This window comes from Anopheles darlingi, chromosome 2 (assembly GCF_943734745.1).
Source record: "Anopheles darlingi chromosome 2, idAnoDarlMG_H_01, whole genome shotgun sequence".
Classification (NCBI taxonomy): domain Eukaryota; kingdom Metazoa; phylum Arthropoda; class Insecta; order Diptera; family Culicidae; genus Anopheles; species Anopheles darlingi.
In genome coordinates this window covers 26225897-26239402 of record NC_064874.1, presented here as the reverse complement: position 1 = coordinate 26239402, position 13506 = coordinate 26225897, and the positions used below count along the sequence as shown (strand labels likewise).

At 49.1% G+C, this 13506-nt stretch overlaps 1 protein-coding gene across 10 annotated transcripts in view; it reads right to left on the bottom strand.

The window, feature by feature from the left end:
• Positions 1-13506, bottom strand: part of LOC125947894 (TLD domain-containing protein 2) — a 104049-nt gene that overhangs the window by 21640 nt on the left and 68903 nt on the right. For 8 of the 10 annotated variants that reach the window (XM_049673402.1, XM_049673396.1, XM_049673395.1 and 5 more), the window contains 6 exons: positions 13302-13373; positions 5845-5951; positions 4536-4829; positions 2258-3155; positions 1262-1874; positions 1039-1181 (listed from right to left, as the gene is read on the bottom strand). In XM_049673402.1, the coding sequence (XP_049529359.1) occupies positions 1039-1181; positions 1262-1874; positions 2258-3155; positions 4536-4829; positions 5845-5951; positions 13302-13373 (2127 nt within the window). Of the gene's footprint in view, positions 1-472; positions 608-1038; positions 1182-1261; positions 1875-2257; positions 3156-4535; positions 4830-5844; positions 5952-13301; positions 13374-13506 lie in introns of all 10 variants that reach the window. The other 2 variants (XM_049673408.1, XM_049673398.1) reach the window with 2 other exon arrangements.

Here is a 13506-nt window from a genome sequence, read left to right as displayed (position 1 = left end):
GCCTCGTCCGAGTCCACCTGGTGCAAAATCTAATGGACACAAAAATCCTCCTTCCTTCGTTCTCGTAGGGTTGGGCGGTGGAATTTTATCAGTCCGACGGAAGGAAACATCTTCGTAAAAAGCAAAAACTCATATGAAACAGTACTATCTGCACAGTAAATAAATGATGCAGGAATGGGTACTGCGTGGCACCTTACACATATATACAACAAAAAGTGAATACCGCAATCTACTGGCAGAAATGAAAAAATAGATTGAATATGATAATGGACCAAGGAGGCAAAGCAAACATCAATAAATGTCGATTCTTTTCTCACAACACTTAACACATCGCTATCAAACAGAAATGAGCGAGAAAGATAGATAGATAGACCAACGGAACGCAAAAGAAAGGTGTTGGAGTAGACAGAGTCGCCCAGAAAAGGGTGTGAGGAGAAGAGGTGTTACGATAGATGATTCTAGGCATCCTTACCCAGCGGCGGCAGCAGAACCTGCCTGCGCCTCGTGTGGCGTCAGTGGTGGAACAGGTGAGCCTCCGGAATCTTCCGATGGTGTTTTCGACAAAAACAAATTTCCACCCAGCTCCGAGACCAACGTGATCGGTGAGCTGGACATGGTTAACGCGGAGATTTGTTGTTTCGAAAAGCACGAGGCAAGTCGTGTTTCGTGAGGCGGTAAGAAATATGACGGAATAGCGAGAAGTTTGCGAGAAGACGATCAATGTAACGCTCTTTCAATCTTCAAATGTGTGTTGCAAACATGGAAATCATAAACAATAGCGTAGTATTCCGCTTAATTGTGTAGTGAGATAAAAACAAAATAATAGCAAGTCCATCATTGCGTCTTCCATTTGGCTAAGGCGTTGGATAAACCCGAAAAACGGAAGAAAAACTGAAGCAACAACCGATACTGGTTCATTGGAGCATTGCTTACAAATGATCGTTCAATAAAACAAAACGAAAACGTAATAATGTAATAATTACACACTCCCGGAGCCCTGTGGCATTGGACGAAGATGCCGGATGGACTTCGACTTACCTAGAAAATACTTTTGAGAACACGCTCTGGTTCGAGTCGCCGGTGTTCGGTGCGGATTCGATCGAATCGGATTTATGGCTACTGCCGCCTTCGCCAGTCAGTCCCTCGACCCAAGCCAGTGGATACGAGAGTCGCTTCAACATCTACAAAATAAAAATAGGAGGAGCAAAAGGTTAGATTGCATTGAACGGAATGTCATAGCATGTCGAGTTGAGTCATTTGCCTTATTTTTCTTTGTTTCTGCACCCTTCTCGAACGGTCCAGCCGTGGCACCGGCACTGGCAACACCGTGAGGATCGTGTTCCTCCACGCTGAAGCTGACGCTCGACGTTTTCTTGCGCCCTCCGATCTCCGATGCACCCGCCGTCGAAAGCGTACTCTGGCAGCTCGGATGGGACGACCCGAGGGAGCTGCTGCTACGGGGTGATGAATCGTGCAGATGAGTCGGTGCGATCGTGAGCGGCGGGACCCAGTCCGCGCTCAGCACGATATCGGCATCGCTGTACACCTTCTTGGTAGCGATCGGTGCGACGATCGGTAGCGGACCGGCCGCTTGTGATGCACCGGCAGCAGCTGCTGCAGCAGCCGCTCCCGCTCCCATTGGATCACGAATGTCGATACCGGAATCGTGGCACGATTGCTTCACAAGCTGCCCGTCACCGACCTCGGCAATCGGTGGAATGACTCCCGGATGAATACCACCGGCTCCACCACCGATCGAACTGGCACCGACCGTCGAGCTAGTGGATGCTGCCGTTGTCCCGCTGCCCGTACTGGCCGCCTCCTCGTCGTCGAGAGATCTTCGGGATGACGATTGATCGCAATTACATTTCAATCTTCTCCATCCGGCACACGCCAATCACATCGAAGCAGGACATATGGATGGATGATGCATGAATTTGGACGAAGGGACGAGCGAACGGGGGATGATGAAGAGGGGAAGAATGATGCAGGAAACGGGAACAAAAGCAAACGGAAAAGAAATATCGAAAATATAAAGATAATTTTCCAACAATATTCTCACATTTAAGTTATACTAGTACGTTGTTTAGCCTTTAAGGTACCACTCTCACCGCATCCGGTTAATATAATGTTCAGTAAAGAAAATTGTTGGTTTTTGTCGTGTTAGCACGTGCAGGGGAACGGGGTGCATGCGATCGTTAATGGTTAATGGGATCGTTAATGGGCCATGCGGGCGCTAAAGCCACCGGACCTATACCTGTCTTTGCTTGGAATGGCCCAATGCTGATCCAACAGGCTTCTCCGTCGCTCTTCCAGCGAGCGCATGGTGGGATCCTCCAAGTTGCTCTTGCTTTGGTCAGTCTTGTCGCCGCCCACCTTCGACCCATCCGACTGCGCATCCCGATCGTACGCCAGGAACAGTGACGACGCCGGATCGCCGGCCGAGGACAGTGGTTTCGGCTCCGAACTGCCACCGCTCTCGGTTGAATCTCCGTGCAATCGCTGCAGATTGTTCGGCGTGACCAAATCACGCTCGAACGCCTTCGGGAATGCATCGCCATCCCGCTCGTTGTTGCTCGAGCAGATCGATTCCTGATCGTCGCATCCCTCAACCGATCCGACGCCAAGCTCTGGGAATGTTTCATCCTTCACCAGCAGCGAATCCTTGCCCGGTGAGTGTGTGTCGCAACGGGAGCACGGTTTCTCCGGTACCGGATGGTAGATCTCGGCCTTCTCAGCCGTTTCGTTACCACCGAGGGCGGCTCCCGAGGCACCCTGTACACGCATGTGCGCGATATCGTTGAAGATCGCCGCATTGACGATGAACTCCATCGGTGCGATCACACCGTAGCTCTCCGGACCATGCTCGATGACTAGCGGATCCGACACGTTCGGATCGAACATGACGGCGTTCGGTGTGACGAGCAGAACGCCACCGACCACTCCCTGGCCGTCGGTGATGTGCCGCACATTGATCTTCAAGAAGCGCTGAATGGTGACGGGATCATCGTCGTCCGCACCGGTTCCGGACGCACTGCCATGGCCGGCGCCACCTCCGCCTCCGCCACTACCACCGCCACCCTGTGTGTTAGGCGAGGCAACGCGCTCAATGTGACCCGGTTTCGGCGATCCCGGACGTAGCCCTTCCAGCAAGTCTAAAAGGAAAACAAAGAAAGCAACGTTAGCGAAATCAAACTCACATGATCCAAACACAGAAACTAGACCGCGAGATCGTAACACGTCACAGGGGTGTATCTCGAAGGGTAAACATTGTACTCCGGGGAGCGATAGGTGGACCCTCTTTTCAAACACCACGTACCACGACGAACCTGACAACTTTTCCCGTAAGAACGGAGCACCCACTCCCCACGTCCAAGACTGCATCTTTTATTGCTGTCCACTCGATCACGGGAAGATCGTGCGGTGGAATAATGTTGAACGTTAAAACACGAAACACGCCCAAAGATGTGGGCGCACTGTCACCCGCTTATCATACCAACAGCCGGTTGCGCGCGCGAGTAGCAAACGTTAATTTACACATCAACGGCGTTCCAGCATGTAGTGGTGAGTGTTAAACTGTGTTTGGACTACTTTAACGACACAAACGTTCCATTGAAATGCGAGGTGTAGCGACATCCATCTTCGGAAAGGCCTACAAAGAAAACTGAACCACCGGATGCATCAACTGGAAGCCTAAAATTTGATTTGAATCAACAGAATTCCTTTTTCGGATACAGTACTCCGCTGTTCAACGATCTGGTAACGTGACGTTCACCTGTGCCATAGCATTTCAGTGTTAATTAGCACTACGGAGGGCGAACGCGATGTTTGATATCTTATCAGTTTTTCGTTTGGACCACTTCCGATTACACACTTTTGGATTTATCTTGCTCTCTCGTTTTCCATTTCACTAGCGTGCCACGAGGCGTACCACTTATTTCCATGTGAATTAATTAATTTAATGTCGTAAAACGCGACTTATGCCGCTGCACGCAATGCAAACATCAGGAAAAAAACACCTTCCAGCCCGCTCGCTTACCACCATTTTTGCAAAACACGGCCGTCTTCAACATTTGTTCAAACATTTGTGTTTTGCATGGTTCACAATTTTAATTCTTTATTTCAACGAGTATATAAAACGCAGCCGCTCTTTTAGCTTGTTTCACAATGACTACTGTGATGTACGCTCGTCGGGGCCGACTTGATTATTTTCGCAAGGTGCATACATGGCAATTTGCACCGTGCTCACTGCCTGAATTATGCATTGCTCGCTGTGGGGCGACGGATTCCGGTAGCCAAATACACGATTAATTGCTTTCGAGGGCGACAACAGCGTCCACAAAATTAGATTTTCTTTAACTTCTCAACCCAATTCGAAACGCCTTATTCAAAGGCGACTAGATAAACGTAAACAAAACCTCGAAACGTCAAACGTCAACCCATTACCACAGTTGAAATCATTACCACAGTACGCCTCCTTACCACAGTTGGGAGCGTTTGAATCGACCGTTGCACCGAGCGGATGGGCGACTTACCTTTTTCATCTTGCGATAGATCTTCCTGTGATCCCTTGCGCCGGCCATCGGTGGGACTGTTGGAGGAACGTTCCGTGCTGGCGTCCGATTCGCCGTCCACGCTCGTTTTGGCATTTTTGTCCGGCACCAGCAGCTGCTGGCCGGAGTAGATGAACGAGCTGGCCAACCGGTTGAGCTGGGTCAACTCCGACGGTGTCGTGTCGAAGCGGGCCGCCACCGAAGTCAGCGTATCGCGGTCCTTCACTGTGTACGTAACGGTGGGTATCGTTTGCATCGACCGTTTCTTCTCGCCATCTGCAACAGGGTAAAGTATGGTTTGGGGGGAACGATTAGTATTACAGACCAGGATTACACGCACTGAGTGCACCTTTCCGTTGGCGTGGCTCGGTAAAGCTCAACAACTGATACGAGCTATCGATGACGAACGGATGGTGGGGCGTTTTGAAACAGGACGTGTACACGACGACAAAATTGTACTGCAACGACGGAGCCTCTCGACGGCACAAGATAATAGTGCGTCCGCTAGGCCCAGAACTATTGGAAAAGTTTACCGAACACCCGCTTATCATTATGTTAACTTTGCTCTAAAAGATGTCTCTTTGAGCGCTTGACCAAACGACGTCTGAACTATTTGGTTGCAACGGCACGTTTAACAACCAATGCATCTTCTCAGACCCTCGAGACCAACGGTTAGCCACGATGTTGGACAAAACTACTTCGACTGCACTTTTCAAGTATGCTGCTTCTTGCATCTTCCATGCATACAAACTTTACCCCCCCCGGGGTGCAGCAATGTATGCTTGGTCTGGGAAAAACGGGCCTGCTATCATAATAAATGATTAGTAAATAAATACTTTACTAATAACTTACTAACAAATTGTAAATAAACTATTCTCGCTCATTCATACGATCCTCCTCTCGCTACCCCACCCCCTATGATGCGGTCAATGCAAAGTTTCATTCTGATTCTTCTCGGTGCGGCGTAAACATAAACTACCCACGATGCGTCGCCAACTTAGGTTCGCTCAAGGCCTAACTTGATACTCTCGGGCGCTGTTCCCACATCCAGTGTTGGAGATTCGATCCACCAACAACAAACAGACTGACCAAGTCCGTTCTACGTAAGATTTATGACGAGAAATTGCTGATCCCCACAAACCACACCATTAAATGGTAGCGTAGCCAGCATGCAACTGCAAATGCATGACATTGGTATTCGTAACAATGCTGATCTCATGGAATTACTTCGTAGAATTGCACATTAATACTAGGATTTCTCTAAAACCACACAGGGTAAATGGCTGCTTACCTTTCGACAGTCGATCGATGCTTTCGAATCTGCCCTCGACCTTCGAGCGAAGCGAGTCTAAATCGAACGGGGCCGCTAATCCATGATCGACACTTCTTGATTTGCTCCTAAAAAGGGTACCAGATAAGAGAACAATATTGTTGTAATGACTGCTGTAGAATGGCGAACGGGAAACAAAATATTTCCCAGTGGTGCTGCAGCCTATCGGTTATCGGCTAAATAATGTCCCCGTGGTATTGATAGGGCACGTTGCCACTACTGGCTTGACGTTTTGGTATGATCGTGCCAATGCCAGGGTCGGTCGTAAAGGTGTGTACACCATTCAAGCTAACACTAAAAGCGGTAGTTAACGTGGGTTCTACAGCATTCTAACGTTCCTGCTGTGTAGAAGCCACAGTGTTAGAAAAAAGCAAAGGACATTTCATGCATGCACGCTAATAACAAGTCAAATCACTTACCTCTTTACTGTTTAACGTGTACTACTTATATACAGTTTTGATAAAATAATTGACACAAACCTTTACAAATCGTGTTATATAAACGCCGTCTCAAAAAGCGGATTATTTCAATATGCAACAGATCAACAATATGGGGCGAATAATAAGAGGAACCCTGACTTGGAACAACATCCACTTCACTCTCAACGAAAACATATCAGCGGAGTTTCTTAAAACCTGTTTAAATATGTGCCTGAGCCGTGAATATGTTGTTAAACAACTGCTATCTTTCGGCGCTGCACATTACTGACTTCCAGTTCCCTTAACCAGCGGACGATGCTTCTGACCATGTCCGCGCAACGTGCAACTCCACCCGTGTGTGTGTGTGTGTGTGTTCGATTGCGTGCGTTACGTGAGCATTTCCGGAATCCCTTTCGGGCAGAAGGTCGATCGAGCGCGCAACTTTGCAGGGTTTAAGGCGGCCATAGCTTGACTTTGTTGCCCACCAGAAGCACTTCACCCTACCTAACGCCCATGAGGAATTTCTATGCTGACAGCGAGCATAAGCAATCGCAATTCAGAGAGAGAGGCAGCTCTTCTTCCTGTTGCGCACAGTTCGCGAGATGCAGGTACTATGACACTAAGCTGACTGGAAGGTTGAGCGCAGTACCTCCACTCCGAGTGTCAATTAAGAATTATCAGACGCCGCAGAATCGATTGAACGATTGTGACATTAATCGCTTCTAATCTATAGGATCACACTACGCTGTTAGTTCAAGGCGTTAGTTCCATTCGTTGATCGTGACTCTCATGATGAAGCATCAAAAGTTCGTTGACATCAGCCACACCAGCTCTGAAAAAAATTAAAATGTTTAAAGGCAGATCAAAGCACACCGCTTGACCGATAGCGAGCCAGATTTATGTTGTCTAGACTCAGAGCAGGCCACGATTATCGCAGTTACTACGTCGCCCATGGTGGCCTGGATCAGGTTAGTGGGTTTTCCGGACTGTCACACGCACACACCCGGTTGGCTGAAGGTTGGATAAAGAAATGTTGGAAATTGCATGTGAATATGGCTCCATGGACCTTGTCGCATGCTTACGAGCGCATCTGGCACATCCATCTCGCGTAGAGAGTAGTGAGTAGACGCAAGCGAGTCACCTGTACCGGGCTGACCGAGTGCTGTGGCGGCTAGCCAGTGAGCCAGTGACCTGGTAGCTTCGTACCCCGATATGCCGAGTAGGAGGGGGGGTCGCAAAACCAAGGAAACCTTTGTGCGCACACACGAGCACACACACATACACACACTCGGTTGAACCAGATTTATGCTTCCGGTTCGACGATTAACTTGTCGCTCTCACCTGCAAACCAACGCACACCCGGAGGGGAGGCCAATCCGGTGTGTGCAACCAGCAAACATACACACGGCTACGGATGCCCTCGAACAGCACACGATCGTGAGCGATCTGTGCACACGGCGCACCACCCAGCATTCCCCATCATCCACCCAGCACGGCACTGAGGACGGCCATCGTTGACACTAGAAGTGCGACGACCGGTCCCGAGTGTACGGTACGGCCAACGCCATCAGCAGCAGCATCATCGATGATATCGCAACACAGGAGTGGAAATCAAGATAATTATAACACAAATTTGACACGATCTGCTACTAGCCGCTGAAGCTGGCGGCTGATGAATGAGACAACGTACGGTGGCCACCATCCTCTACTCTCGAGACGTCGAGAGCGGAACGGATGGAGCAGTAAAGGGTGCCCCTCACCCTTTTCCCCTCCGCCTCGCTCCGCCACTATCGTCATCCATTCCATCGTCCTATCGAAGGTGAGCGAGATGCGTCAGTAAGTGCAGCGTCGCCAGGCGTTGATGCTGACAAATGCCCTAGCCCCCAATAAAGGTATTACCTCCTCCCCCCGTGGCACCCAGTGGCACCTACCTCATGACAACAACGCGACCCACAACAACACAGGGACTAGAGCGTTTATGGTCCGGTGACCGCTGTAAGCGCGCGCGCGCGCGCTCGCGCACACCGTGCGTTTTGATTAAGGAGAAAGATATTATCACCTGACGCTAAGTGACGCCATAGCCGCGTCGCCGAGGTCAGTTGTGAGCGCCTCGCACCGTACGCACGGGGCACGGGAGGATACGCACCTTATTATTAAATTATGGCCCACGCCACGCCACACAGATCCATCAATCCGCGATCGGATCGGGCACCACACAGTGGACCGCGTCGCGACCCGAATTGGTCGGCTGAGGGGATTTTCTCCATTGGAAAAGTGAGAGAAAAAAAAGGACAAAAAACGCGAAGCTCCCCATTGCCGGTTGTCGGAATCGGAAACCGATTTCCGTAATGCTGCGGCACTCGGCACCGGTATTAAGCCCTTCTTGTGTGAGTGCGTGTGTGCGTGTGTGTGGGCATCGGAACGAAAAGGTGATTCCGTTCCGCTTGGTTGCCATCTTGGTATGCTCCGAAAGGTTGCACACGTGCGTGCGTGCGTGCGTAAGTGCATGCGTGTGGACGGACGGATGGACGGATGGACGGTGTGGCCATTCGAAGCTCCCGATCCAATCCGATGCGATTTCATTGGATTGCCACAGTTGGTGGAAGCGAGGGGTTTTTGGAGTGTGCAAAACCTCCCCTACCCTTCCATCCAACCCGCAAACCACAGGCCAATGATACCCTTTCGGACGTTAAATTGATCGTCCATTAGAGGGCCGCTGGTTGGTAGCGTCGGCCGAGGCAGGACCCTCGAAATCGAAAGCCAGCGAAGCGAACGAATTAACCGCAGCTCGAACGACATTGAACTCATCCGGTTCCAGGCCACCAGACCGGGAGAGCGGAAAGGGGAAATTGTGGTAGCAACAGCTCCATTCGATTGATTCCTTCTATTGATGAAGCAGCAGTAGAAGCCGTTGGTTTGGTTGTGGTTTTGTGCTTCTTTTGGAGATTTAAGCTCATTCCCCAGAAAGTTGTCCTTGCGATGAACGATACCGATGACCCGTTCCGGCCTCGCGCGCTGGTCTCGTAGGCCTTTTCCCATTCGTTTGAAGAAGAACCAGCGCGCTAGGGTGCCGTACCACCGTTCGTAGTATCCCAGTTTTTTTTTTTTCGATTTCCGCGTTCCGCTCTCCCGATCCCGATTGGTCTGGATTGGTCCGGCTCGGTCCGGAATGGGAACCCCGATTAGCCGGTCGATATTCGTTGCACCCCTTTTGCCGCAACAGCCATAGAGTATGCTGCCTGTATGCGCTGGAACGAGAGAAAGTGTGTGTCCGTCCGTTCGCTCGTCCATTCGTACGGTCCCGGGTGCGGTGCCCGCTTCTACGCTTCTTGCGGATTGATTGACAGGTTGTGGTTTGGCCATTTGAGTCGGCATCTATTTCAGCAAAACGGTCATCCACTTATGTGGAGCCGCCGGTGGAGACCTATGGTATCGTCCGCGTCCGCTGGAACGGTCGATTGACAGGTCCTTTGACGGGTGTGTGCGTGTGTGTGTGTGTGGAGCTTGGGGCTCTTTTCCGACGATTGAAAAGTTCGCGAGACTTCCAGATTTAAGTTTTTGTGAGATTGTATTAGATCATATGAATTAGGTTTTTTTTTAAAGGAAAAGTGACGCCTCCTATAATATCTCAAATTCGCTGCGTTTTGAGAGAGTTCATAAGTGTACATTCAGTTGAGATTTGAGTTTACTAAGTAGTTGATTCTCAGCTAAAGATACCAACATATCCAATTATGTGACATCAAAGCACAAGGGTTTCTATTAGCAAATGTATTGTGCTATGTTAATGCCCTTCACGTTTTTGGTGGAACCACTAGCGCAAATCATACTGTTGCGAGTCCTTCAAAATGCCCAATCATCACCCTTCATAAAATCCAGATTTTTCGAGATCGTTACACATAAAACGAATGGGAAACGTTGGAAACACGTATGCAGATACTCCAGATTGGCTTTGTCTGTCTGTATGAATGTTTTTGGTTTTGTTTTATTCCCTTCACACCACGCTCTTGGGGTTGAAGTAAATCAATACTTTTACTTCTCGGAATATAATTAACTGTTCCATTTCTACTCGATCGCAAATAAGACATAAGAACACGAACCGGTTTTCAGGGCTACTTCCCCCCGTGGTACAATTTTTGACGTGGATGCTGAAATCCCATTTTCTTCCCCACAAAGACGGGGGAAAAACAGAACCAACCATCGACGCCGTACCCCGACATAATTGGGAACGCAAAAGAGTGAATCCCGGGCTAGCACGCGGTAGCGGTTGGTGGTGACGTGTTATCGTAGGGGGATTTTTGTTGCTGGATTTAAGATTTTTTTTAATGCAACCTAAAGCACGTGAGGGAATGAGCACGTAGAGGACGTAAGCAGTTGATGTTGTCCATTTTTGTACGTTCTTTTCGTTGGGAATGATTGGCGTCATTCGCCACAAGAATATGGATCTCGGGAATACAGAATCGGATCGAGAAAGTTAAGTCACAAGACATTCCAATTTGACTTACGTCAAAACTGGCTCACCAGTCGACGAGGAGCATAAATCCAAAGCGAATTCGGGAGTGTTTCGTGAGACTTGTGTCCGATTTGTATCGTTTAAGGTCAGTCCTTATGCGGTCAGTCTGTAGACAACCAAAATAAAATGTAAATACCACGCAACCGCCCATCGGAGTATGTTTGAGGCAAGTAGCAATACACACACAATGCAATCGAACGCTGCAAACGGTCCCTTCCATTGGCTATAGTGCCTAAGGTCAGCAATAATACCAATTTCTTAATGCCCGCAGTGAGATGATTAGCGAGCCAAGGTTGATACGGTGCGTGACGTCTGATTACGCGCCTCCCAATCGAATGTCCATTTCGGAAATGGAAACAAAGCATTCGATCAACCTGGGGTCTGAGGTAACCACATACACACGCTTCATACACGCGCTTCTTCGGTGCCTCGGTGTGAGCAACATAGTGTTGTGCATTGATTGTTTTTTTTTAGTCGAACCATTCGTTCCAGTGTTACGCATTAGCGCATGGCGTGCCGATGATGTCAAGGTGAGCCCGGCAAATCGCGGCAGGTGATTTCCCTAAAATCGCCCCGGAATCGTGTCAATCGATTGCGACAACAATCTGGACCACCTGCTGGCCAATGGACTCCCATTGAGGCGTTCCAACGAATCGATCAACTGTTTCGGGATCACCCGTTTTGGTAAGGGTTCGACGCGAGCAGCGTAACGAATGGTGGTTCCCCACCCGGAGGTCCTTCTTTGTTTGATTTGTGGTAGTTTGGAAAATGGCTACCGGATGACCACGATCGATTGGTATTTTTGGAGCAATTAGTACAAGGAGAGGTCGCCTCGAAACATGGCTTTATGTCGTTGCCGAGGATATCGAGGGAAATGGTCATATTCCAACACATAGTGAACATGTGATTTGACAAACCAAACGACGATTTTTGGAAGCACCTTCCCGGTATGGCATAAACAGCTCAAGGATTCAGCGACAGCGCCTTGCCTACGGTGTCCCATTGCCCAATTGCCACATAAGGTGATAATGGCGTGTCAGGAGGACTAATGGATTACCAGCAAGGTACATACATAGATTGATTACCTGCTTGAGCCGCAAAACTTGCGCCAAATGGGACGATGATTCCATCACCAACATTATGCGACCATCAGCAGCTGTTTTCAATTGACACCATCGATCAAGAGCGGGCCATATTTATTGCTGGCCATTTGTTAAACAATACATCAAAAACAAAACGAAGAAGCGGGGAACAGGCCAACACAGACACGCGCACACACGCACAGTAAAAAAAAAAGGAGAAGAACTCCACGTGACACACTTTGACGAAACGGTGTGTCTTCCGGAAACCGCATCGGAAGGGAACGACCAGCAGCAGGAGGAGCGACAGCGGCAGCTAGAAGCCCAATTAAGTAGGTCTGCGTCTCTAGGCGAAGGTCATGGCTGCCACGCTATGTCATTCCGCTGGTCCGGATTTATGTATTTTTTATGTTTATTGCTTCCGAACGCTGTTGTAAAGCCTGGCCGGAGAGGTTTGGCTTAGAGGGGCCCTGGCCCTTTCGAAGCGTTGAATCATGCTGAACCCTTGATTCGACAACGCCAACGTCGATGACGACGACGACGACGACGACGACGACGACGACGACGACGGCGACGAATACCGCGTGGTGGCAATGATAAAATGCGCCTCCGTTGTCCCACCGTTAAGCTCCCTCGCAAATCAGACCCACACGTCTGCTGTCCGAGTACCGAAAATAACAGCCAGCCCTCACCCCTCTCGGCCCTTTTTATCAACAAGGTGGTTCCTTGTCGCCCTGCCTTGGACTTATGATGACCTTACACGAACGGAACCCGGACCGTCGGAAATAGAAGAACGCATATCCATCGCAAAACAACACCGTTTGATGGCGGCAGAGCGGCGAGCATCCAGCTACGGCCACGCATGGACCGTGAATAGTGAAGGAGGTACGAGCTGTGTTTTACACGAATGTTGAACACATTTATGAGCACAAATTAGCGGCCACACGCTTCATTTTTCCACCGGTCGAACCGATGTTGAAGTGAGCCGCTTAGTGTTCCTCCAGCTCCTCCCATCAATCTTGTGAAGGCGATGAAGGGTTTATGTCGCAATGGGTTTGGAATGTAATCCAAACGGAAAGGGTTTTGGACGAAATTAAGCATTCCCCATAAATATTTTAAGCTGCAAATGGGTGATCAGTCAGCTGATCGATGACAGAAGAGTTTATAGAGGGCGAATAAATGAAGAAAAAACCCAAACATGATTTCTCCGAGATTACTAGATTCAACTCATTTCAAAGCGGATACGACTCTGTAAAAAGTATGAAATAGCATATGTTGTTTCTAATGTTTTTGATATCCTTAGGATTAGTAAAGCAGCACTGGTTAATGAAAGTATCTTAAACTAAATATATGAAACGAAATAAAAAAATAAAAATAAATAAGAAATAAAAACAAAAACCAATAACTAACCTTCGGTAGGGTGGGCTACTGAGTGTGTCCGAACTTTTGGAAAGTATCACATCCTGACTAGCTCTACGGGTCCTGGTGATGGTCGCCGTGGAAACCGCGAGCGCAAGGTGGTTGACGTGCCATTAGTTTGCGCAAAAGGGAACAGTAACAGGACGAAAAGGACGGAGTACGGAGCATGCAAACACGAGTTCAGAAGTTGGCGGGC